Below are 25802 nucleotides of genomic sequence, written 5' to 3' on the forward strand. Positions count from 1 at the left end.
CCATGTTGAAAAATTTATTTTATTTTTTTCTGCGAGTCGCTGGTTGCTTCTGGAGTCGATCAGCAAAGGCATCAGAACCCCATCTACCAGGCTACCAGCGCACCAACGTGGCTCAGGACACCGTCACGGGCCAGTCCATGCAGTCATGGCTGCTCCACTCTGGCCTTAATCTTGGACTAAAGGGAAGGGGCATCGTCTATCATGATCGGACCCAGACACCGTGGCTCAACTCGAATCCACTGTATCCCCTGCGTGCCTCTCATAGGCTGAAGGGAAAAACCCTCGCTTGCGCCGAGTGGCTGAGGATCTAGGGATTTGGAGATATCCCCGGTTGTTGATCCCACTTTCCCTCAACAATCCCAAGCTCCAGTCGATTAAGTTTTTCTTTTGCTAACCGAACTAGGGAGAAGGGCCTTTTTCTCACTTTGTTAGTGCAGCTAGTTTACTCCTATTCCGCCAATTTACGAACCGGGCTGCCGACTGACACTAGAGAAGTCTAGATCTGACGACAGAGAGATGCTAAGGCCAAGTTTCGTCACACCACCTACGTCAGTGAGGAGGGGGATGCTGGATGCCCAAGATGTGAATGCCGGCAGGCCAAGCAAGGCCAGGAAGTGGGCAGAGACTGGCATAGGGCCCTTGACCGACAGGATGCAGGGGATCGACGCGATGGGGCCGATCTTCGCCGGCTCAGATGGTGATTTGTGCTTCGCTCTGCCACTAAAATCAGCCCACCGCCGGTGTGGCTGACCCTCGCCCTCTTGAGCCACATTTGGCTGCCTCCGCGACAGGGCTGGGCCACTCACGACTCTGGCTGTCTCTCTAGCGTTGACGCTGGAGAAGAATCCAGGATTGATTCGCCCATTGTCAATCGGACTGACCACAGAGCTCTGTGTATCACGGCAACTTGGCTCGTGGTACCACAGCAACACGGTTGTTTGGTCCGATGTGGGGAAGCTGCTGAGTTTTCCGCCACCCACTAATTTCGATCTATTGATTGAGGAAGCTACCATTTCTCTCGTAACCGTGGGCGAGAGTCAGGACGGAAAAACAGTTCCAGGGCGCGGCCGAAAGGAAGGCTGGGTTATCCAGCCATTCCATTACCCACGGGCTGCATTGTCTGTAAGGAGAAGGGGTATCTGCACCTTCCAAACAAACACTCAAAGTTCTAGAAAAGCAGAAGAGCGCGTCGAGTCGCCATGGACCGGTCGGTGCATTGGTGCATTGGTGCATTGGTGCATTTACGTGGGATGAAGTGTGCGTTGTATCATCACTTCCAAGTCCAGGCAGAAGGGAAGGGTGCCCACCAGATTGACTAACTCCGCTCCGTGGAGGCGACGACCCTAGTCGGACAGGGTAAATGTTTGAGTTGTGGCGGTGCGACAGCTCATCTTCTCTTTGTTGGTTTTAGTTTAGTTTTTTTTTTTTTTTTTCTCCGGAATTCGACCGAGAAGCCCGTCCCTTCGGCGTCCTACGTCATGGGTCCCTGTGCTCAGGGCCTGTCCCCCGTCCATCAATCAACGCATCCTCGCAAGGGCTGCGGTGGCCTGCCCCAACGTCACTTTTATTTCACCTGCTCGTGGATGTAGGGTATCTAAACTACTCCAGTTTTCATGCAACGGCCCCATGATGCAATTAAGGGCGACAATGATCATCTTGACAGGGTTCATGGAATCTTGGCGGAATTTCCTTCGAATTGGGATCACTCTGCGAAATGGCTGACTGCGAAGATATTACAGTGCGCTTGCATGCATTGTGCAGTGGTTCGACTCTTGAAACTGATCGGTTCCATTGGAATGCACTGGCCAGATGTGAGATGTAATGTCTCATGACTAGTGCCTTGATTCGTTACACTGCTTGATGATGATTATAACCATCATCAGGTAAGGCGTTGAATGCGAAACAAGGCCATCCTAAAGGGATGCAGTAGGTTGCATGAACCGCGCAGTTCCCCAGAACTTTATACACAAGATCAAACACGCAGTAAATTTCGACCAGATAACTGCAATGGTAGCTTATTCAACAAAATACACTGTAGCATGCATAATACATGATATCACAATCAACCCGTAAATTATCACAACCACCAGTCTCTCCCATCAAGCATATCCTCAGGAACATGTCTCCTTCAGTCCCTGATAATAAGCAGCCGCTTCCTCTCCGGCAATGCGACCGAAGACTGCGCACTCCAACAGCGACGATCCCCCCAACCGATTCTGGCCATGGAGACCCCCGGTAATCTCGCCGGCCGCCCAGAGTCCGGGAATCGGCTGCCCCTGACCGTCCAACACCTGGCTGCGCTCGTTGATCACCACGCCTCCCATGGTAAAGTGAACAACCGGGGTAACCTTTCCTACATACACCACCGACTCTGGCTTAACCTCCCTCAGCGTCCAGTTTCCAAACGACTGCCGCCCAAACTCATCCTGCTTCTTCCCAGCGACCACATCCGCATACTCCCTCAGCGTGCCCTCCAGCGCCGACATCTCCCCCAACTCCCCAACCGTCGTCTTCTTAACCAGTCCCTTCCACATATAAAATCCCAAATGCGACTGCAACGCCGCAGCAGCCCCCTCATCCAACACCAGCTTCACATCCCACTGCCTCGCCTTGGTCGGCAACCTCTCCGCCCTCCCCATAACCTCCCCCGTCACCTTCTCCCTCGTCTCCAACTCATTCACAAACCTCCTCCCATCCCCAAGCACAAGTATACCCCCCTCCCCCCTCAACGCCTCCGCCGCCAATATCTTCACCATCGCCTCCGCCTCATCTTCCTTCCCTCCCACAAACCCCGTCGGATGCACCTGCACCTGCTCCATATCCACCACGGCTGCCCCAATCTCCTGCAGCAAAGGCTGCGTCCCTTCACGCTGCTCATTCGTCGACGGTATCCCCTCCAAATCGGGCCGATACTGCGCTAACAGCCCTCTCGCATCGCCTGCAAACCCTCCACTCGCGACAACGACAGGTCCGTACGCTGTCTCTGTCTTTGTCTGATTTCCCCCTCCCTCATTATCCTGGACAGTATACTCCACCCCAACTACCCGTCCTCCTCCCCCCTCTTCTCGTAGAATCCGCGTAACCCGTCTCCCCACCTCCATCCGACAATTCTTATCCTCCGACACCCGTCCCAATAACCCTTTGATGATATCATACCCCGGTGTCCCCTTCCCACTTCCCCGATGCGTCCGCGATACACTATGTCCCCCGAGTCGAGTGACCCGACTCAAGTCGACCCCGATGTCATCCGTCAGCCAGTATAGCGCGTCCGCGGACTTAGAGGTGAGTGTGTCGATGAGTTTCTCGCGTCGGGTGCGCTCTACCCCTCTAGCGGAGGTATATGGCCCTCCTGCGGAGAGGAGGGTATCGTGTTGGAATGTGGTGATGGAATCTGGGTCGTGTTGGTATCGTGTCGGAGCGGCGTTGATCCCCGACGAGGCTTTGATGCTGTTGCCGCCGGGTTTGGGCGCCCGGTCGAGGAGGAGCACGGGGATGTGGTGCGTGAGGAGCGTGCTGGTGGTGGTTAGGCCTGCGAGGCCGGTGCCGATTATTATGGTTTGGGGGGTCATTTTCTTTCCTTTAGGTTGGTCTACCTTGATAATGGTAGTGGATGAGATGGGTGTAGGTTGTAGGTGTAGTTGTAGTTGTAAGCTAGTAGTGGTGATGGTTTGGTTGGGGTGGTGAGGGGTTATAGTATTAGTGACGGGATCGTATGATCTGACAAGGTGGTGATGGTGGTGGTGGTATGTTGCGATGGGTTGTACGATCGGATAGTTTGAGTCCGGATAAAGTCAGGGCTCTTGAAGGGTACTGTGAGAAATAACGTGATTGGGAATCGATGGATGCATGTAAGTGTTGTATGACTGCTCTCATGTTGGAATGTGGAAGTCTAGAACATCTCCGCACAGCAGCATTTACAGTCGCGCTTATCTGTAATCTTATTGGATGGTTTAATCAGTGTTGGAGACACATCCGGGCACCAATTAGATTTGGATTTTAGTTAGAGTATTAACAGAGTACTAGAAGCTAACATGAAATACATTGACAGTAAATAACCAGACACCGTATCTCAACAGTCTCAAGATTGCAGCATATCCCCTTCAATTGGCCACAGAGAATCCGTCCGCTTGGTAATTGGTGCCCTCATGTGTGTTGCTTACGCTCTCATGACTGCGCCGCGCCACTAGGCTACTCAATGTCTGCAAGGTAGATGCCCCTTGGGTCTCAAAAACAGCAATGTCCACGCCAAACTCCCTAGTGATCCAATTGCGCAGTTCGATTGCGAGAAGTGAGTCCACCCCCATCAAGCGCAATGGCCGATCTCTCTCGATGCATGTTTCGTCCTGCAGAGATGTCAACGACTTGGCCAACTTCTTGATGATGGCTTCGGCGACAATTTCCACGCCTTGATCTGGACATGTCGATGCTGCCAGTCGTTCCCGACTACTCGGGAGATGCTTGCTGTCCGCAAGACCAGCAGCAGCCGCAGCAGTAGCTACTTGTCGCCTATGACCAAGAAGCATCAGCGGTTGCAACATGGGCTGCTGCTGATAATTGATGCTTTCGAGTCCATCGCTGCCGCCTACTCCTAGACCGATTCCGATCTGAGCCTCGCATGGAGCCAGAACCGGCATTTCCGGGTTGCAGTAGTAGTCCAGAATGGCATAATATCGCGCCCGCGTGATTGGCTCCAAAGTACCGTATGCAAGCACTCGGCGGAGGAGTTTGGGATCTTCTGCTAGAATTCCATCGTCTACTAGCGCGCCGAGATCGAGTGCGATGGCTTTTTCTCCTTGAGATACGCGGTATCGCGCGAATGCATCTTCGTATGTGTTTCCCGCGTCGTAATTAGACTGGCCCTTGATTCCGGCAAGGCCGGACGCTGAAGATAGGAGGATAAAGAAGTCCATTCCTTTGGGGAGGATTGTATGAAGGTTCCAGGAGCCTAGAGACTTGCAGTTGACTGCGTCCTTCTAATCGTTGTATTCGAGATCTACAAAGAGACGGTCCTGTGAGAGGTTAGATATATGAAATAATCTAGGCCGACAAGAAACAAGAATATGTCACTCACTCTCGCCACAATCGACATCTGAACAACGCCTTTGATTGGTGGCATTTCCAATGTTAGATTATCAAAAGTTGCTTTCATTACGCTCAGCTTTGTCACGTCACAAGCTGGTGTTTCCACTCGAACTCCCATCTTCCTCAGGTCATTGATCATTTCTATGGCAGACTTGCTTCGAGGACCGAACCGCGAAAGCAAGATCAAGTTTCTCGCACCGCGTTCAGCCATCCAACGAGCTGTGGCACGACCAATGCCTCCAAGCCCGCCCGCCAAAACAAAGGTTGAATTAGCATCCATTTGGAAGCTCGGTCGTGTCTTGAGTGTAGCCTGCCAGGAATATGTTATCCTTAGAGTCTAATGCAAGAGCCTACCACTGGGGAAAGCATCCTCACCTGCACCTGCGAGTCGGGTGTCACTTCGAGAACAAATTTCCCCATACTCTTACCCATTTGCAGCAGCCGAAAAACATTCTCAACCTCGCTGACATCATGAATGTGCAAAGGACGAACTGATCGAAGTTCGCGCCGACAAAACATATCGATCAATTTCTGAAGATCTCTGCAGCTCCGCGATGGCTGCTGGTGTCGCATCATAGAGCCATCAAAAACAATGAAAGAAATATTCTTGCTCAACGAGAACATAGGCAAATTTGAGTTCGAGTGGATGTCTTTCCGTCCAATCTCGATGAATCGACCACTAGGTGCAAGGCAGTCCAAGGAAGCTAGCAGGCCGTCCCCTGCTAGAGAGTTCAAGACCACGTCGACGCCGCGTCCACGTGTAGCACGCTTGACCCCGTGGACGAAGGTTGTGTCTCGGCTATAGAAAATATGATCATCAGGAATACCGTAGTATTTTTTCAAATGCTCCTTCTTCTCCATTGTCCCCACGGTAGCGAATACAATGGCGCCCAGTAGTTGTGAGATTTGAATCGCCGCCTGCCCTGTGCCACCAGCAGCAGAATGGATCAAGATGGACTCTCCTCTTTCCAGGCGCCCCATATGATGGAGTGTCTCCCATGCCGTGCCAAATTGAACAGGTATGGCAGCGGCAGTGGTGAACGGCATGTCATCAGGTATTCTTGCTACCACTTTGCCCCGGGCAACAGTTTTGAACGCCGACACGGCGGCGAGAACCACCCGATCCCCTGGCTGGAGTGAAGTGTCCGCACCAGCACGGATAACTACGCCCGCACATTCCTGGCCCATTGGTGAGTCGAGGATCTGGCCCAATGCAATAAGCAGGTCTCTGAAGTTTATGCCCATTGCATGGGTGCGGATTTCCACCTCGTCTGGCGCTAACGGTCCGAGGGCATCTGTATTTTCTTCCGTATAACTGAGCGAATCTAAAATACCCACCGAACCTAATGTAAGTTCGAGTGGTGGACAGTCTTTGATCAGTCTGAGAGCGGAGTTGTGGGGGCTCGATCTGATCGAGAGGGTATGGGTGACTGTCGGACAAGGGACAACACGTGGAATTTGTAAACATCCATCCAACTCGAGGTACTCGATATCAGATATCCAAGGCTTGGGATCGATTGCTTTTACGGAGACAATTTTTGTCAGAATTCTCAAGTGCCAATCAGACAATTGACCATTTTTGGGTTCAAGTGTGAGAATGGTGGCATTTAGCGCCGAGTTCTCATGGCGAAGAGCACGAGTCAAACCATGAATTAGATGATATTCGGGCCTACCTGCCTGTGTTCCTCCAGCGAATGTGACCCACAGTATGCGGGTAGCTCCGAGGAATAGCCCTTTCAAGGAGTCATATGTCTGTGACCCCATATCATATAGTAAAGGTTGGTCCAGCTCCAAAAGGGCCACAAAAATAAATTTGCCGCCCGGTTCCATAGCAGCTGCATTTTCTAAAGAGCCAAATTGAATTTTGGTGATGCCACACTCCATCCAATAACGCTCTAGAAGGCGACAAGCATCGGCCTGTACAGTTGAAGTTGCATCCATGATCATGAAAATCGTCGTATCTGCACCTTCAATTTTTGAGCTGATCTTAGTGAATACTGAGCTCTCTTGCAGCCCTGAATCGATTGGCCCGCTGCAAAATGAGATCTGCGACGTATTGCCATTTTGACAATGCTCGGTGGGAGAGTCGTCACCAGACTCAGCGAGAAGTAGTAATCTTCCAGCGGGGGAAAGTAACTTCTTCATGTTTTGCAACGCAGTGTCGCTTTTTTGTGTAGGGTTACGTGCCAAAATGATGTCATAAGACTCTTGAAGCTGCTGATTGTTAGAAGAGGCATATACCAACATATATGAGCGGACAAATTTTACGAGCGGAAAGTTGTCAAGGTCGTCTTTCCTGTTGTTGATGATATCGTCCGAGCTTGCGCTAAATGTGAATGAACGATATCTTGGATATATAATCTCGCCATCATGATCATGCATGCACAGCATTCGAAGCAAATCTTGTGTCAAGTCTGAATCACTCATATCCAGCTCAAGGAAGCGAAGGTCGCCGTTCTTATGAGCAAGCATGTCAACATGCTTTTCCATCATTGACCTGGTTTTGCAAAGCAGAACCGAGGTTGGGTACAGACACAGAAGGTCGGGGTCGGGTTGATACGCAATCTTATAGACGAATTGATTGCCTTCCGTTGATCCTGAAAGGGGGCCCTCCTTGGCACTTGCAACAGTCGTCAATCTCAAGCCATCGAATTGTACGAAGAGCGCATCGTTAGTGGCTGGAGTAGCAAACCCGCTAAACGACGCTCCACGACGATCTTTCGATTCCGGCCAGGAATAACCACGGACCTCATCGGTGTCTGGATAATTAAAGCCAAACTTGCTGACAAAAAGTCGTCGGAGAGAAGTAGGAATCATAGTGGGAATAACCTTCTTACCACCGTTGGAAGAGCCGGCGAGGGACTGATGGAAGATACAGTCAAGGCTTATTGGGTGAATAATATGAGGCTGTGGGAACTGCTCTTGTGGCCAACGAAAAAGCCCGATCCTTGAATGCACACGGTGTTGATCATCGAAATGTCCGTCCTTGAGACATTGAAACGCAGGGCCTACAACCATCCCTATCTTTCCCAAAGATGAGTAAAACTCCCGATCACTAAAGGGTGTGTGGCACGACTGCTCGATGGATGAAGCAGCATCCCTGTATATCATCACCTCATCCTGGTTTGAAATGGCTGTGTCGAACCCTGTGTCATCATGGTCTGCCTGGTACTTGGCTCGGATAAGCCCATGACAGCACTCCTGCCATTCATTGTTGCTGTAGCAAAATATGCGAAATTCAGAGAAATTAACAAGAGGTCTCGAGGAGTCACGGGCAGGATGCATTGTAAACTGTGTCTCAACACCTCCAGTTTCTTCGGAGATTTGAAGAGGCATTTTGAAAACAACATCTGCGATTTCGAAACCAGTAACCCCACTGTCCTCCTTTGTGAGGTAATTTGCTGCCTCTATTGCCATGACAAGCATGCCTGAACCAGGATATATCGTCACTCCGTTGATGATGTGGTCGTCCAGCCACGGCATCTCGGAGGTGCGAAGATGATTCCGCCACCGAGGATCAAAAGGATTCCAGTCTGCAACTGGCTTTCCTAGCAGATCTAGCTTTGCACTCCCACCCAGGCGCGATTCTGCAGACAATCGGGACTCATCCCAGTATTTCTGGGAATGATCGAAAACGTAATTGGGTAAATCGGGCAATGCCATAAAATGTTGATTAGAAGTATTGAGACCATTTACCCTCTCAAGGCGCAGCGGATACCCAAGGCATGCAATTTCACCCAGGCAACTAAGAAGTGTTGCAGTCGTATTGTAGTCTTTTATCATGAGGGAGGTATAGTTTCTCACAGGACTATGCAATTCTCGCAGCGTGTCGATGACAGGGCGGCGTAAACTTTTATGTGGGCTGATTTCCACAAACATATCGAGCGCGATTGGATCCGGAGGCGCCAGGTCGAGGTTCTTCTGGATCTGAACGAACGATGATGCAACAAGGGCAGTCATTGCATCTTTAAAGCGAACGGGGGACACCATATTCCTTACCCAGTACTCTGGATCAAGGAGCTCGCTCGGTGCAAGTTGCCTTCCAGAGACTGACGAGAACATGGCTACCGGTTTCGTTTCGGACGCGGTTCCGGGCTCTAGTGTCTGGATTGCCTCCCGATATGTGTCCGCCACACGTAGCATATGTGCGGAATGGTACGCAACGTTGACTGCCAGCTTTTGAACAAATATTTCCTTACGGTCCAGGATAGTATTCAAAGCCTCAATATGCCTGTGATCCCCAGATACAGTGACACTGTCTGGGCTGTTAATGCAAGCGACCGTGAGGTCAAGGCCTTCGAAGTGAGCCGATAGCCCATCAAGATATGGTTTAAGGCCTTCTGGGGACAGTCCAACAGACATCATAGACCCTTGCAAGCCCAGCGAACCAGATGCCAGAGCGCCACAAACGGCTCCGCGATGGTACGCAATCTTGATTGCGGAAGCTCTCGAAACAGCGCCAATGCAATATGCTGCTGCAATTTCTCCCGAAGAGTGTCCAAGAACAGCCGAAGCACTTATGTTCAGTGCTCGGAGGAGATCGACCAGCGCAATCTGAAGAGCAGTACAGCATGGCTGAGCGAGCTCCGGAGCATCTATATTCGAGTCGCTGTTTCGTAGGACTTCCTCTCTCAAATTCCATGAACAACCGAGGCTGAGAAGGGCCTGTTCTGACATTTTCAAACTTTGACTGAATTCCGGGAATACCATCAAGTCACGCCCCATTCCGGCCCACTGCGCGCCCTGGCCAGCAAAGACGAAACCGAGCCCAGGATTGGGCTTGGCTCTTGTTGGCGTAGAAATTCTCTTGTCTATATCTTTGAGCTGATCTACAGAACTGACCAAGATAAAACTCCTCCATGGAAATGAGGTTCGTCTAGATGCCAGGGTAAACGCAAGATGATCAAGGTAATTGGTACTCGTAACATGCATGCTTGCACCTTCTTGGAAATACTTGGCGTAGACCGCTGCCTGTCTCGAAATGCCATTCTTATCATTAGCGGAGAGTAACAGAAGCTTTGACCTAATTTCCCTGGAAGTCGGATAGTGAGACGGGTGCATGGAAAGAGAGCGGGCAACATTGATTGTGATTGACTCAAGGGACGGGGTCATTGGCGGAGTTTGCACGGTCAAATGATTGGCAGACAGGTGATGCTCATCAAGAAAATGATAGACATCATCCAGAACAACATGCTGCAATCTTTGTGAGTTGTCTTTATCTATCTTCGCGGAAAGGGAAAGGGGAGGCAGCATCTTACGGCGTTGGTTCCTGAATTGCCAAAGGAGTTGACAGAAGCACGTCGGAGGCCCTCGCTTGGCCACGGCTTGACTTCGAGGGGAAACTTGTATTATTTATTAGCTTTTGTGACCTACGAAGACGCGGAGTAGAAGGGTGGTAGTACCTGAATATTCAGATACTCCGTATCTATCTCGGGATTAACGCGCTCGAAATTAGTATTCGGAGGGATAATCCCCTGCTCAAGTATTAGCATCGCCTTAATTACTCCAGCGACTCCACTGGCGCCTTCTAGATGTCCGATGTTGCTCTTGATAGACCCAACCCACAGTGGGTCGATCGCGGTTCGAGTCTGGCGGAATGCGGAGCCCAAAGCGTTAGCCTCAGTTGGGTCTCCAACAGGGGTGCCTGTTCCATGAGCTTCAAAGTATCTTGTGGGGTTCATGCTTAGTCCCGCTTTCTTATAAGTGTCTCTGATCAACTGAGTCTGCATATCGAGGTTTGGTACGGTAAGGCTGGACGTCCGTCCGTCCTGATTGCACCCTGTGCTACGAATGATACCGCGGATAGTGTCATTATCCCGAATCGCATCGGCCACACGCTTGAGAATCAGTACTCCAACGCCTTCACCTCTGCTATATCCATTAGCACGATGATCAAAGCTGTAACACTGCCCATCTGGAGAAAGCATATTCAAATTGCTTAGTGAATGCATGACATCTGGTGACAGTATGATGTTGCTTCCAGCAACAATCGTCTGCTTTCATATTAGTCGATCATATTGTATTGGGTGGTTCTTGATAGCGGCTCACCATGTCTTCGCTGCAAGATTGCAAGTCACGGCAGCCTAGGTCCAGACAGACAAGGCTACTGGAACAAGCGGTATCGATGTTGGCACTATTTCCTTTGAGATTGAAAAACCAACTGATTCTATTGGCGTTGCAGGACGCCTGAGCACCAAGCGCAGTTGTCGTTTTGCACTCCTCGGCGTCTTTGTATTGCATTTGTTGCCAGTCCGTAGAAAAGCTACCGGTATAGACTGAAGTCTTTGTTCCAGCTATTTTCTCTAGAGGCAGTCCGGCTAATGATTGTATCAGTCATGTTAAGGACAACATATATATATCTATGAGGACCTCACCGTTTTCCAATGCCATATATGTATGCTCCAGCAACAGCCGCTGCTGTGGATCCATAGCTGCTGCATCCATGGTGGAGGTAGCGAAGAAGGATGCATCGAACGCGGCGATATCGCGACGCAAAAAGTGTCCACGCCTGACGGGAATCTAGGTAGTCACACTTATCAGCATCATAAGCTTGAGGTGGCGTTATTCGGCTTGTGATCGAAATACCTGACCCCGTCGATGTTTGTCTGGATGATACATAGACCGGATATTCATTCGATTTTTAAGCACTTCCGTTGCTGTCGTCCTTTTTTCGCACATCAATCTCCACAAAGTGTCTGATGTAGTTACATCTTGCGGAAATGTCAACGAGAACCCGATAATTGCAACCGCGTGTCTGTCGTTCATAGCTGTGAAGATTTGCTAAGCACCGTACTGACAGATTCGTGAGATTGTAACTTGTTTAACGTGCAACAGGGTATAGACACCGACATCCCTTATATATGAAATTTCGGTGGGAGTTCTAGCGGTCAGTGGAGAGGACTAATGTACTACTTGAAATTATGGCTGCTCTTCAATGATCCTAACCCCCATTTTTCTGGGAAATGATTTATAGAAATCCATGGTGAGCAAGGATTCGACTTCCCAGTCCCATCTGCATCATCCCCTGTCCTTGAGAGGTTACTACTAGCAAGAAAGGCAGCCATTCACGGTGAAAGACACTAGAAGACAAATGGTAGCCCACCGGGCTAACCGAGCAATATGATTTGGATCTATTTACTTTTCTCGCAAAGCTCGTGTCAGCAGCTGAGTATTAATGGATAGCTACATGTATTGAAAATACTACATGAGGGACCAGGTTGTATTATTCACGAATGCGCTTTTTTTTGCCTTCATAAAACTGGACAAACCTAGCACTTACCTGGAAGGCCTCACTTGGACTGCAGTTGGGTCGGGATCATGCCCCCCGATTTGTAAAAGCTACTGAGACCATGTCGAATCACCCTGGTGAGGGATCCCCGTTCGCCACATTGCTCAAATGACAAGCTCATCTTATAATGATCTACAAAAGATTCAACCATCATGGTCCAGAGATGATGCGTATCCCAGCTCCGCAAATATGTAGGGGCCTATTGGCTTTTGCGAAGTCGCATCTTTTATTTCCACTTATCAGCTTCACGAGACCACATGGACCAGGGAAAACTACCTTCCTTGACTCCGCGATTTTGTTCTCGCCCAACTACTCGTTTGATCCGGCAGCGTTAACCAGGGGCGAGATGCATTTCACCGAACATAGCCGGTGTGAGCCATGTCTGAAGCTTCCTATGGCGCTGATGTGGGGTATTAACCAAAGCACCGAGTACTGCCGATGGTTACACGGGTTATTTGCTTGCGAAAGATGTAAGAATTACAATTACGGAGGGGTGCGTAACGTTCTGGGTTCCTGTGGGAAGGAGGCAGTGCAAGGTTGTATTAGGGTCATCTGATGCACCATGGACAAGGTTGCCTTCGAGATTCTAGGGAGACAAGCGCTTTCAGAGCAAGAGAATAGAAGCTAGTGTCAAACACCGAGAGAAATGTTGCCCCAGAAATAAGCTTCGCTATATCTCTCAGTTCAACGGGAACGTTAGGGCCAATTGTGAATAAGCAGAGACCACTTACTGCAGATCATCGTAAAAGGGCACCTGGTTCGCTCCCCAGAGTCTCTTCCTTTTCTTTGGATTTTACTGGCAGTCATATATTATTGCCTTTGGATTTATACTCTCCTCTACAAGTGCCGAAGTCACTCTCGTGTCTTAAAAAAATGTCAGCGCCCACTTCCCAACATGACATGCGACCTGGCATACTGGGCGCATATTACCCCTTGACAGCACTCGCATTGATGATGATTATAACACGGTCATGGATCCGAACAACAATCACAAAGTACTGGGGTTGGGACGACCATTTCATTATCATTGCCTGGGTAAGTTGTTGTTTGTCTTGTGGTGACGAGGTGCAGCGCAGTAAAAGGATCGACTGGCTGACACCAGTTCTCATGGCAGGCTTTCTCATTTGCAGGTCTGATTTTGATTCAGCTTGGAGCCAATCTTGGCTCGAGTCCGATATCTACTACCCATCCTGGAGACACGGACCTGAAGAAGTTGCGTTTCAATACGTTCTTTGAGATGTCCAATGTTTGCTGTACCCTGACCACCAAGTACTCCATCTGTTTGTACATTCTTCGCATCCGAAATAGTTCTCGTCTTCGCTGGATTCTGGGAATACTGATGACCCCCATGACTCTGATTACTGTTGCAGTGGTCATAGTCTTGTCAGCGTCCTGTACACCGCTCTGGAGCAACGAGATCCCCTCAAAATGCGTGTCAGTCAAGGGCATGTATAATGTCGCCTACGTTCAATCCTCCCTGACGATAGTCACCGACATTTGCTTGACATCAGCACCAGTGATTATCCTGAGGAATGTGCGAATCAAGCGCGGCAAAAAAGTATTTATTTGTAGCCTCATGAGCTTGGGTCTCCTCGCCACGATTTCGAACGTACTCCGCACATATTTCCAGGTCTATCAAACCTCAAGATCTATTTCATGTATGATCAAACCCCCTTGGTGTATCAGTCACAGTGCCTAACGCTATCACAGTCAACATGACGTGGCTCACAGTTGTTTGCATTATGGAGCAGTCTTCAGGCATCATCGCTGCTTGTATCCCTGCCTGTGTGCCCATTTTCAGGAAAAAGACGCATGCCAAAAAGTTGCAACCTGCCAACACACAGTACTATGAACTCTCAAATAGCTACAGTAGCGATGGCAAAAAACCAGGTGACATGCATTCTGGGGTTTCTAGCGACACGCCCGACACAACATAGGGAGTAGTGTCTCGACTCAATAAAGCCGCCAGTGAAGTGGGGGATAGCGATGCAACTTTGGTTGACGGTGGCATTCGTGAGACCGTGGGCAATTTCAATCAAGTGTTTGGCTTTACTCATTGGTACTGCATGCCCCACCCCCCCTAGTTGCTCATCGATAGACCACGTGCATGGGTGTCAAAACCTCAGGGACAATTATACGATTGGTAGACAGGACATGTAAAGAACAAACGGCGGTGTAGAAAATAACGCCCGGGGAAGTTTTCTTGTGGTTCCATTTGAAACATAACCTTGCGCTTTGTAACCGCCCAGCTTGGATTGTAACCTGCGCAAGCCCCTTGTCCCCAACGCAGGATTCGAACCCCTGCTAGTTCTAGTCAAAAGTGCAATGGGCCTCAATGTTTGAACGGCGCTGTCAATAGAACCTTATAGCAGAAAATCATAGCTGATCTTCTCAATTGGTCCAATGCTTAGCTATGCACAGCCCAATGGTCACACGCGGGGTTGAAGTAGTTCAGTATGGGTGAGAAAGGAGTAGAGAAGCTGTTCCACACGTGATTATTGGCTTTCATAAATTAAAATGTCATTTCTATTTCGTTCTTAAACCGCAATCTGTTTCAGAGGAGACAGGAGATTCCTCCGAGACCCAAAGAAGAGGCGTCCTTCATTTGCTTGCCGTTGCCGTTCTCGTTCTGTCTTGACAGCCCAGCCACTGCCCAGTAAGAGCTTCCTATTATACTCTTTTGATTCGTGTCCAGCTCAAGACGGATTTTTGAGATTGATAACTTGCCAAAAATGCCTACTCCAAGATATTTCAAACAGTGCCCTCCATTCCCTTCTGATATCCCCATCGTTCCCCTTGCGAAAGTGTCTCTGGAGGCACTGAAAAACAATGCGAAGGATGAAGTGGAGAAACTATTCGAAGCATGCCAGAAATGGGGATTCTTTCTGTTGGACTTCAATGGATCAAGCCAAGGGGAAGTTTTGCTGCAAGATGCCGAAGGAATGTTCGAGTTGACTACACAGCTCTCTGTACTCGGCCATGAGACACTGAAGAATTACACCTTAAAGCCCCCGGACTTTACGAGTTACGTCCTTTGTCGCTTCCAAAATTATGTGATTTTAACAGGGAAGTAGGTATAAAAACATAGGGACCATGAAAACAGAGGATGGCCAAGTCGATCACATATCCGTCTACTCGCTAAGCCAAGATGAAGTGCTAGGAATCACCGGTAATCCACGTGTGCACCCAGAAGTAATCAACACTAGCAACGAGCAGCTCCAGAAGTTCATCGGACACGCCCATGCTGTATTAGATGAAGTCTTGGCCAAGTTGGACATTTGCTTGGGCATCGAACCCAAGACACTCGAAGCACTGAGTCCTTTGGACAAGGAATCTGAGAGCCTTGTCCGTCTGCTCTGGAGCCCAGCCCAAGCCAATCCCGATTATGACCGCATATCCTTTGGCGGCCACACTGACATGGGAACAATGACGCTCTTATTCAATATCGCTGGCGGACTCCAAGTCCTCCCCGCGCGTTGTGAGAATGTCAAAGAAAACTGGAAATACATACAACCGGAGCCCGGGTGTGCTGTTGTGAATGTTGGCGACACATTGGTAGAGTGGACAGGAGGTCTCTTGCGCAGCTCTCTGCACCGGGTGGTGACAGCTCCAGGGGACCAAGCGATGGTGCAACGGGAAAGTGTGGCTTATCTGGTACGTCCCAAGCGATCTGCATCTCTTCAGCGCCTTAAGGGAGGGGTTATCCCGCCCTTGTTGCCGGGAGAAGAGGATGAAACGCGCTCGGTAGATGAGTGGAATGAATGGAGATCTCGGCAAATTGCATTGGGACGGTTGAAGCCCGAGACGCGAGGCGGACGCAACATGTAATGTAATGCGCTCATCAGCTTCAACTTCAAACGAGGCTTTCTAACGCTACAAACCTTTTGCGTCCTTCATAGGTGCATAGATGAACTGCTAGAGAACCTGTATCGTAGATCTTGTCCACAATCTTCCTAGAAAGCACATTATTGGTACCGTAGTATGGGGTTCTGCTTTCTCATGCCAATACTAAAGGAGTGATGTACAAGTCAACAAAGAGCCGTAGGATGTATTCACAGTTTCCCTTACTCTTAAGGTTTACAGAGAAAGACCACCTGTTAACACCACAAGATGTGCAACACCCGAGCCAGAAGAGATAACCAAAAACCTGAAAGCCAGATCTGGGTGGCAAGGGACTAATGAAGTATCTGTATACGGTTAATGTGCTCACCGACAGTAAGGTAATGCCTGTCAGCTTTATCGTCAGCTGATTCACTCTAACAGAGTGAACAGGACTGGACCTTTTTTCATAATGTGAGATATAACGCGTGCATAGACCCCACATTTGGAGTGAATGATGATAGCGTCTGGTTTTGGAGAGAAACAAGGCTACCAGATCACATCGACAGTTACCCGAGCGAAATCTTGACATATAATTTATAACCCACGTTAAACATTGCTCCAACACTAACAGAGAGGCTAGATAGCGAGATACAGAAATAGTTGACAGCAGAAAGTTATTACGGGGCAGCTACAAAGAAAGGCGAGAAAGCAGAGAGAAGAAAAGGGCATTCAGGGGTATCATAGAAGGTTTGCCTGGGATATGCGATTGCAGGATTGTTGGATCCAACAGACACAAACAAAGAGAGAAGAGACACAGCCCCTTTTTCTATCAAGGTTGGAATCCTCAAGCAAGGTTGTTGCTGGACTAGCGGCCGCGACTAGGATTGACGATGTAAGACGATGTAACAAACAAATGGACGGATGCGTGCCCAAGCTCACACCGTGACTGACACCATTCGGTGAATTGTCCACCAGCTATAAAGGGTTCCCTCAATCCATGTTAGGATGCTCACCCTAATCGATCATTTCTCGTTTACTAAGTGGAATATCCCGATAGACCCTTTTTCTATTGTGATAAATTTCATTCATTTCCCCCCTCTTCCCAGCTCTTTCTCATTTGCGGAGCTTAGAGAAAGTTAGCACCCGACACGAAGTGTTTTCCTGGAAATCTACAATAACATTCCGACCGTTGAAAGGACCAAAGCCGTTGACGGATACAATGACAACAGAACCACTCCCCACAAGCCTGTCCCAAGCGTTGGACCTTCCATTCTCCTCTGCGCGCCAATGTTCGGTGCAGCTGCCCTCAGATATAGCGGTCGGCTCTGGTATGTACTAGAATGTATGCACCTTACCTGCTAAGGGATACTCACTACGTTACAGTTAGTGTTGGTGGCTATGTAGCTTGCCTCATGACCAAATATGCTCTCTATTACGCCACACAACACCCTAAACTTCAATCTCAGATTGCCCTTCGAAGTTCTTATGTCCAATTCTACCGTCCAACTTTTGCCTCGGCACCCTTGATAATGACCTTGCGAGAAGTGAACATCGGGAAAGCACACTCTACCCTCCGAGTCGAATCATTCCAGAATGAAAAACTCGCCGTGTCTGTGGATATAGCGTATGTAGAAACAATCACGCCCGGAATAACAGATGCTTACATACATACTTGACAGCATCACCAACCTGTCCATCACAGGCATCACAATCCAAACTGACTGGCGTCTCTTCACTCCCCCTACTCCTGTGGACCTCACCAAACTTGAGAGAGACAGTGACCCGAATTGGATTTCTTACCACTGCGCCTTCTATCCCGAAGGATTTCGAAGGGGTCAGTCCTACCTCAAGAACTTCATCCCGAGAGCTCTGCCCACCGATTTTCCATTCATCGAGCAATGGGTTGAACCGGGTTGGGACTATCTCCCGCTAGGCTCGCGGCCGTCGGAAAGTGGAGGCAAGGCCCGATGGACCAATGACATGGTACAGTTTGTGGGAGACATGCCACTTCCGATTCAAGAGAACTATGTCCGGCATGAAGAGGGAAAGCCGTTTCCGATGGGGAGTATAGCGGCCATGCTCGAGTTTGCGAAGCGCCAGGAAAAGGCCCGCAATGAAGGACGGAGCGATTGGAGAGTTCTCAACGATGACGGCACCAAGAAATTTTCGGGCAAACTGCTGAACGTCTCCTTGACTCTCTCCACGGAGATCAAGCAAAGGCTTCCCGCGGAGGGCGTCCGATGGCTGTACTTGCGGACTGAGTGCAAGAGAATCTTGAACGGTCAAATGGATATGGAGGTTCTCATTTTCGATGAAAGAATGGATCTAATTGCTATCAGTCAACAGGTAGCGGCTCTTGTACCTGCTAACTCGAAGATCCAGAAATTGTGACTTCCTAGAGACAAGTGGTTTTCTATAAATTTGATAAAGCGCTTGTTTGGATGACATGTTTCTTTGTGCATGCTAATAGTCAGAGGAGAATTGGGTAGATAATAAACCTGGCTATACCAATTATGGCGACGGAAGCTTAAACTTATTTAGGAAGATAAGATTTCTGAGCGATGTCTCGGTTTAGATAGCCTTTTTCGCCGATGCTTGAAAGATGAGAAGGTAAGCATGATTCACCCAGCCATTCACCTAGATAGACCATGAATGAATCAGGGCATTGGGAGGCTTGGTGAAGTAATCTACTGCCTTGCTTGGATTCTAAGCTCCAACATCGACTATCACTGTGACTTAGGCTGTGTATTGGTCTTCAGCTATATAAGGCATGCTCTAGCATTTCACTCGGTATCTGATTGAATGTTAGAATTCAATACAGCTTTGCCTGCTCTGAAGGTTTATAAGGAGGGTTAGGACCTCTTCCAATCAATCCTCTTCTGCTTTTATTCCGTAGCTTTACTTCTTTACTACATGATATCTTCTTCCTGTATGCCCTTGACATTCTGTATGCATACAGTAGAACCTAGCCATCTATATTGGAATAAAGTATTCTATATACTTCAGTACATGGTTCCCATAGGGCGCAGAATTCGACAGTACTTGGAAATATGGCACCCATGACTGATAAGAAGAGTACATCAACTACTGGGACAGCTGACAGATCGCCACCAGCACTAAGCAAACAGAAGGAGGTATAATGCGCAGTCCAAGATATCAGAAGTGAAAAAAGGACTCTTTCGAGGGTGACCTGAGAAAAGGTCTTTCACATTGTGGACATCACGACTGTACATGAGATTTATGGGACCTGAATTAAAGGCCACTGTGCATCCGACCTGTGGCAGCTGGTTGCGATACATACATCGGGAGACCAGAATGAAAGCGACTGTGTCGCGGGTACCTGTTGGATGGCCGAGTCGGCCCTGGGAAGACATGGATATCTACAAGTTAGCTGCCCTCGGTCAATCTCTAAGTCTCCATTTGTGTCAACTTGTGACTATCCGAGAATTGAACCCAATAACTTGTATCTTTTTGCATGTTGCGCAGCATTCTGCAGAACCTTTGGATGGGTATATATGGCAGTGACAATACAAACGTCAACTCTTCAAAAGCTAGAACTAGACGACTTATATGACATACTGGATGCCTTTGAGTTTTAGTCAATGCGCCAGTGCCCTCCCTTCTGCTTTTTGAACCGTTTGATGAACCGAAAGTTCAATTATATCAAGTAACTACAATTTAAATGATCACCAATTCTCCGTCAGTGTTGCCACTATTTAGATTTCACTGCTTCTCGCATTTTCCAAGTGGAGTTCCGTCATGGCCGGATTCGTACTTATCATATTTCTATGCACTGTTCCAGTTACATCAATGTCCTGCTGATCTGGTCTCAGGGATAACCTCCGCCAGAAGCATGTACCAACTGTCATGATTGTAATAAGGGCAACTTCCTCACATGATCAAGGCATTTATAAACCAAACCAGGAAATTACTATTGCTGCATCAACCATATCGCCTATGAGTGTTGCTTAGCTCCAGCAAAGTGCGAACTGATCCACCCTAAGACCAGCGATAACAGGCAGACCTTGCTGATATTGATATCGCTAGCATAAGAGCTGGACACAGTTACCAGCATTTGGACTTTAGGCCCAATTTTCGTTGTTTGAACAGTACATAGTGACCGTCGTCTTCCATCCCCGGGTATATCGTTTCTGGTGGAAGATGTGAGTTCAATAACATCAAAGACAAGAGTCTCGAGAATATACAAGTGAAGTCCCATTAAATGTACACTTCGAACCTCTCACTGCTCGCACGAGCACAAGGCGGGGAGTCGCAATGTGCCATTCGTGCTGGGTAAACACACCGAGGAGATAGTCCGCTGGGTGGACGAGATCCTAACGGAACGCAACGAATCCGAAGGGCAAGTCTGACCTTCTCTTCTTCGGCGTCCGGTCTGACTCAATGGTTGCTCTGACATAGCCCTTACTCGATCCAGTGCAGCTGTCCCCCGTGTTGCTGCATCCGTGCCCGGTGAACTTATTTAAATTATTGAGAAGGATATATTCAAGCTGTTTCTGGCAGGTGCACTATGGTCATATTTTAGTCCTGTGTGCCATATCAATAGAATCTAGAAGTGAATCTAGAAGTCGTTAAATTGGGTTAATTGCCAACCCCCCTGAGCCAGTCCGAAGGCCTCACAAAGCCATCCAATCGGTAGATTGCACATATTTTGCATCTCACAGGGAGAGGAGAGATGGCAGATAATATCAAGCGAGAGTATGATGCGGCACCATCACTTGCTTCGAGTAAGAGAGTAACATCCAAACACTTCTTGCCAATTCAAATCTAGCGCTGAGAGAGAAGTCGGAGGATCGAAAAGAAGACGAGAGGTCTCAAGCAACCAGCGCCTTCAATAGAAACAGTACTACCGTTGGATTTGAGAGGCTAGGAGAGATTGTGCTATGGATGGAAGACTACAGTAAGCTATCCGCCCATAATTGCAAAGGATGAAAACCATAATATTGTTACATATTGAGACCTATACCTCCATCTGCTGTCCGGGGAGACGCGGTATTTTCGGTTTTGATTTACTAGTAGTCAGTATTATGTGTTGTATACTGAAAGTCATGCCAAGAACATCACTTCCATCCCGGTATAGAAACATCTCCACCAGAAGAGCCGTAGATAACTGCCACGCGCAGAACACGAAATCAAGGATCACCAGTAATCAATCTAAACCAACCCCGGCACATCTCCGGAGCCATTAACCCGATAAACACACATGAACCCACTCTCATTCGCCATATCGCTGGTTTCGCTGCAACCCGACCGTTAAAAGTGGGCCACCATAAGCGCTAAAGGCATGGCATTTCGTTAGCGAGAAACAACCGGCCTCGGCTTCCGCCGAACATGCGAATCAGAACTAATGTACTCCGTATTTACCACTTTTTAACTAGTCCAATTGTAGCTCCGTCATATCCACCATGTGAAGGATATAAAACTCCGGATTATAGTGGCGTGACCCTCGCTTTTTCTCCTTTTCTTTTTGTCTTTTTGTCTTTACTCTTCTGACGTCTGGGAACACGCACCGTATTGCTTATCCCTTGCAGCACACCACACCCCAACACATACATAATAGTAACAATGGGCTCAATCGCCCCCGACCTCCCCATTGAGGTGGACCACGACGACGACGCAAGCAGCCTAGGGACCGAATCCTCCACAACATCCCTGAGCTCCAGCGTACTCAAATACGAATACAAGCATGGCCGACGCTACCACGCACATCATCTGGGAAACTACCCGTTTCCCAACGACCAGCCCGAACAAGACCGACTAGACATGGTGCACCATATCTTCTACCGACTTATCAACAACCGGCTCTTCCTTGCGCCGATAAACCCAGACGGGAAACGCATTCTAGATATCGGCACCGGCACAGGCATCTGGGCCATCCAGATGGGCGACGAGTACCCGAATGTGGAGCAGATCGTAGGCAACGATCTCAGTCCGATCCAGCCGTCGTGGGTACCGCCGAATGTGAAGTTCATTGTGGATGACGTGGAGAAGGATTGGATGGAGAGTGCACCGTATGATTATATCCATTGTCGGTATATGGCGGGGTCGATTCGCGATTGGCCGAGGTTGATTCGGCAGTGTTATGAGAATTTGAAGCCCGGGGGTTGGTTGGAGTTGCAGGAGAGTGTGAATACGTTGTATTCGGAGGATGAGAGTCTGAAGGCAGATAGTTATATGGTGAAGATGATGGATGGGTTGAAGGAGGCGTGTTTGAGGATTGGGCAGACGATGGATCCGGCGCCGGAGTTTGAGAAGTGGGTTGGCGAGGCTGGGTTTGGGGCCGTGCATACGATGAAGTTTAAGTTGCCGATTGGGAGTTGGCCCAAGGATGCGAGGTTGAAAGAATGTGGAAGTTTTATGAGGGTGAATTTTGTGGAGGGTGTGGAAGGGTTTACTGCTGCGTTGTTTGGGGATGTGTTGGGTTGGGAGCAGAGTGAGATTGAGGATTTGAATGCCGGGGTCAAGAGGGAGTCGTTGAGGAAGGATATTCATCCGATATTCGATGTTTTGGTTGTTGCGGCGCAGAAGCCAATGTAGTTGACATGATTAGATGGATGTTTTGCTCGGTCAATTTGCTCTACCTAAAATGGGAATTGATATGTGGTTAATGTCTATGATAAGCCACAAGTTGGCGACTCTTGTGCTCCCAGATATGCAACTACGGCATCCTTCATTCTAGGGAATATGTACCCAGATCTAGACCCAGACCCAGATATCTATTAATAAAGTCGTAGTGATCTGCTAACAAGATCCAACTTTAACTCTAACCATATCTCATAATTGTCTCAAGAAATGTCGGGTCGATTACCTGTTTAGTATGCGGGACGATTACCAAATACAGTAATCATCCGCTTATCAGCGCCACGTCTCTTAATATAAAGATGTAGCTCGATAAACACAGCAGTTGAACCCCGTATCGTCACTAAATATTTGTCACAATCCAAATTGTCACCCGAAACAAAGTCGTCTGAAATGGAGGTGTCCTACACCTTCGCAGGAGTTCTACTTGACTTCGACGGCACTATCATTGACTCAACCGAGGGTAAGCCAATCATTCCCGTACAGATCTGGAGGAGAATCTCACGAATACGCAGCAATTGTCGAGAACTGGAAAAGGTATATCCTCTTTGGAACTCATCAGGGACAACCCCATACTAACAACCACAGAATCGGCAATGAATTAGGCATCGACCACGAAGAAATCCTCCGCACCTCGCACGGGCGACGAAGCATTGATGTTCTACAACAGCTAGATCCCACAAAAGCGAACTGGGAATGTACGTACACACACATTACCTCCCATATTTTATCATAGGTGACAACTGACCTGGATTCGACATTAGATGTCAGCAAAATGGAATCCCAAATCCCCACCCTCAGCAAAACCCCCGCCGTCGAAATCCCGGGTGCGCGCAACCTCCTCGAATCATTGACCAAACTCCACATTCCCCACGCTATTGTGACATCCGGAACGAAAGCATTACTGAATGGGTGGTTAAACGTTCTACAACTCCCTCACCCGCAGCATGTTACTGTTGCCGAAGATGTCACGCTGGGAAAGCCGGATCCGGAGGGCTATCGCAAGGGGAAAGAGAAGATTCTGGCTTCGAGGGAGAATGGTGATCAGGGCAAAGAGGATGTCTTGGTGGTGGAGGATGCGCCGGCTGGTATTCGGGCGGGAAAAGCGGCCGACTGTAAGGTTTTGGCGGTTGCGACGACGCATTCGGTGGAGGCGTTGAAGGAGGCGGGGGCTGATTGGGTGGTGAGGGATTTGAGATTCGTGGGGGTGGAGGGGTCGGAGGGGGATTTTAGGGTTGGGTTGTCGGGGTTGTTGTAGAGGGGGTTTGATTTCAGAAGGTTTATGGAACGTGGGAGCAACATAGAGATAGATGACCTGAGTCAGTTTTGCATTAGACCCAAAAGCGGGCTTCGGCGATTAGAAATGCATTAGTTTGTCAGTGAAAGATAGCAAGACACGAGAAACACGAGAAACTGACGATGATGGGTGATAAATAGCGAGCCAGTAAGAACCTGGGAGGCTGAACCTAAGCATCAGCACGGTTTAAACTAGTGGCAGTCCTTCCGGAACTAGTCAATCCAGCGCATTCGGCGAGCTCGGCGAGCTCTGTGTCAGACTGTCCGAATAGCCTCAAAGCCAGAACTGCTTAGCAATTCCACGACGTTCTCCGTTTTCTTGGTAATCGACCAAGGCTGCATCTCTGCGAAGGAACAATTATAAAATGGCAAGAGTTACCCATCTTCAATGTCCCATATACACTCAACAATCAAAAACCCAATACAATAACCACCACAGCAACTCCAACCACTCAAGCACAATATCCAACAATGTCTCCTAAAGTCTTTATCACTGGCGCAACTGGCTACGTCGGCGGCCAGACAGCTGTCACTCTCATCGCTGCGCACCCCGAGTACGACGTCGTGGCACTAGTCCGAGACCAAGAGCAAGCCGATATGCTCAAGAGCCGCTTTCCGAAGATCAGCACTGTCATCGGAACACTCGACGATGATGCAGTTCTGAAGGAGGAGGCTGCGAAGGCTGATGTTGTGCTGCGTAAGTCTGCCACTGCCAGTCACTGTGGTCAAGCCTCATCGAAAAGCCACCCACTAATATTGTCCTACCTGCACAGAAACCGCCAGCTCCGACCACGTTCCCGCAGTGAACTCCCTTCTCGCCGGTCTAGCATCTGGCACTGGAAGAGGCAGATACATTCACATCTCCGGAACGGGTGTTCTCAACGATATGTCTACTGGACCTGGAAACCCCACTTCAAAGATCTACGACGATGTGAAAGATATTCATGAGATCATCAACCTGCCTGCCGAGGCACTGCACCGAAATGTTGATGATGCTGTTATCACCGGTGGAATGCGACTGAATGTTCCCACGGCGATTATATGCCCGCCGACCATCTATGGTGTGGGTGAGGGACCGATCAAGAAGCGGAGTATGCAGGTTCCGTTCTTGACTGAGGCTATTTTGAATCGGGGTAAAGGGTTTACTGTTGGGAAGGGGGAGAACCTTTGGGATTGTGAGTTGTCTCCAACTTTATAAAGACAAGGGATGGATTGCTAATGGTAATGAAGATTGCCACGTCAGCGACGTAGCCAAAGCATTCGTCGTCCTAACTGAGGAGGCATTGAAGCCCAACGGAGGCACAGCGACATGGGGCCCAGAAGGATACTACTTTGCAGAGGCGGGCGAGTTCTCATGGAAGGGCGTCAGCGAGAAGGTCACACAGATTGCTCATGAAAGTGGAAAGCTTGCTGCTGCGGATATAGAGACTTTGGCCGTTGAAGACGCTATCAAGTTCCATCCATGGGCGCCGGTTCTGTGGGGTGGAAACTGTCGCAGTCGGGCTAGTCGGCTGCGCGCTTTGGGGTGGAAGCCTGAAGGTCCCTCCCTTTGGGAGGCTATTCCTAGTATTGTGGAGTTTGAGATCCGTGCCCTTGGACTGTGAGTTGTGAATAGGTTCTTGGCAGTTAATTGAGGGTTAAGGTGGGGTTTCTTAAGTGATTCGGCGGTAGTTGGCTGTGTTTAATTCATCATAGAGTTCAATGTTCATGGCGCACT

At 48.9% G+C, this 25802-nt stretch overlaps 8 protein-coding genes across 8 annotated transcripts; 5 read left to right on the plus strand and 3 right to left on the minus strand.

The window, feature by feature from the left end:
• Nucleotides 1–461: 461 nt before the first annotated feature.
• BO79DRAFT_254353 (uncharacterized protein) lies at nt 462–1013 on the minus strand (the record flags this gene model as incomplete). The annotated part of the gene is made up of 1 exon (XM_025686059.1): nt 462–1013. One exon carries the CDS (start codon nt 1011–1013, stop codon nt 462–464), a length of 552 nt encoding a protein of 183 aa, XP_025540440.1.
• A 950-nt stretch (nt 1014–1963) lies between these two features.
• Nucleotides 1964–3649, minus strand: frdA (putative FAD dependent oxidoreductase). Its single transcript, XM_025682466.1, has one exon. The coding sequence runs from the start codon at nt 3567–3569 to the stop codon at nt 2112–2114; it is 1458 nt and encodes a 485-aa protein (XP_025540441.1). The 5' UTR covers nt 3570–3649; the 3' UTR covers nt 1964–2111.
• A 451-nt stretch (nt 3650–4100) lies between these two features.
• On the minus strand, nt 4101–11526 carry BO79DRAFT_264099 (type I polyketide synthase; the record flags this gene model as incomplete). Its single annotated transcript, XM_025686747.1, has 7 exons — nt 4101–4973; nt 5072–5392; nt 5458–10275; nt 10341–10424; nt 10485–11075; nt 11131–11399; nt 11457–11526. The coding sequence occupies 7 exons, from the start codon at nt 11524–11526 to the stop codon at nt 4101–4103; spliced, it is 7026 nt and encodes a 2341-aa protein (XP_025540442.1).
• A 1717-nt stretch (nt 11527–13243) lies between these two features.
• Nucleotides 13244–14307, plus strand: BO79DRAFT_254357 (uncharacterized protein; the record flags this gene model as incomplete). Its single annotated transcript, XM_025686060.1, has 3 exons — nt 13244–13405; nt 13485–14028; nt 14081–14307. The coding sequence occupies 3 exons, from the start codon at nt 13244–13246 to the stop codon at nt 14305–14307; spliced, it is 933 nt and encodes a 310-aa protein (XP_025540443.1).
• Nucleotides 14308–15102: 795 nt separating this feature from the next.
• BO79DRAFT_264101 (oxidoreductase) lies at nt 15103–16198 on the plus strand (the record flags this gene model as incomplete). Its single annotated transcript, XM_025686748.1, has 2 exons — nt 15103–15399; nt 15437–16198. The coding sequence occupies 2 exons, from the start codon at nt 15103–15105 to the stop codon at nt 16196–16198; spliced, it is 1059 nt and encodes a 352-aa protein (XP_025540444.1).
• Nucleotides 16199–17242: 1044 nt separating this feature from the next.
• BO79DRAFT_245032 (thioesterase family protein) lies at nt 17243–18583 on the plus strand (the record flags this gene model as incomplete). Its single annotated transcript, XM_025685433.1, has 3 exons — nt 17243–17520; nt 17576–17816; nt 17872–18583. Exons 1-3 carry the CDS (start codon nt 17412–17414, stop codon nt 18581–18583), a joined length of 1062 nt encoding a protein of 353 aa, XP_025540445.1. The 5' UTR covers nt 17243–17411.
• A 3116-nt stretch (nt 18584–21699) lies between these two features.
• On the plus strand, nt 21700–22853 carry BO79DRAFT_208819 (class I SAM-dependent methyltransferase). The gene has a single exon (XM_025682467.1). It carries the CDS (start codon nt 21776–21778, stop codon nt 22745–22747), a length of 972 nt encoding a protein of 323 aa, XP_025540446.1. The 5' UTR covers nt 21700–21775; the 3' UTR covers nt 22748–22853.
• A 329-nt stretch (nt 22854–23182) lies between these two features.
• On the plus strand, nt 23183–25689 carry BO79DRAFT_237316 (2-deoxyglucose-6-phosphate phosphatase; the record flags this gene model as incomplete). Its single annotated transcript, XM_025684678.1, has 8 exons — nt 23183–23252; nt 23305–23326; nt 23378–23487; nt 23554–23990; nt 24267–24270; nt 24570–24782; nt 24859–25260; nt 25316–25689. 8 exons carry the CDS (start codon nt 23183–23185, stop codon nt 25687–25689), a joined length of 1632 nt encoding a protein of 543 aa, XP_025540447.1.
• Nucleotides 25690–25802: the final 113 nt, after the last annotated feature.

Source organism: Aspergillus costaricaensis (assembly GCF_003184835.1).
Source record: "Aspergillus costaricaensis CBS 115574 unplaced genomic scaffold BO79scaffold_13, whole genome shotgun sequence".
NCBI lineage: Eukaryota > Fungi > Ascomycota > Eurotiomycetes > Eurotiales > Aspergillaceae > Aspergillus > Aspergillus costaricensis.

Bases quoted from the DNA above. Each gene is read 5' to 3' on its own strand.
- BO79DRAFT_208819 (XM_025682467.1), top strand. From the start codon at position 21,776: ATGGGCTCAATCGCCCCCGACCTCCCCATTGAGGTGGACCACGACGAC.
- frdA (XM_025682466.1), bottom strand. From the start codon at position 3,569: ATGACCCCCCAAACCATAATAATCGGCACCGGCCTCGCAGGCCTAACC.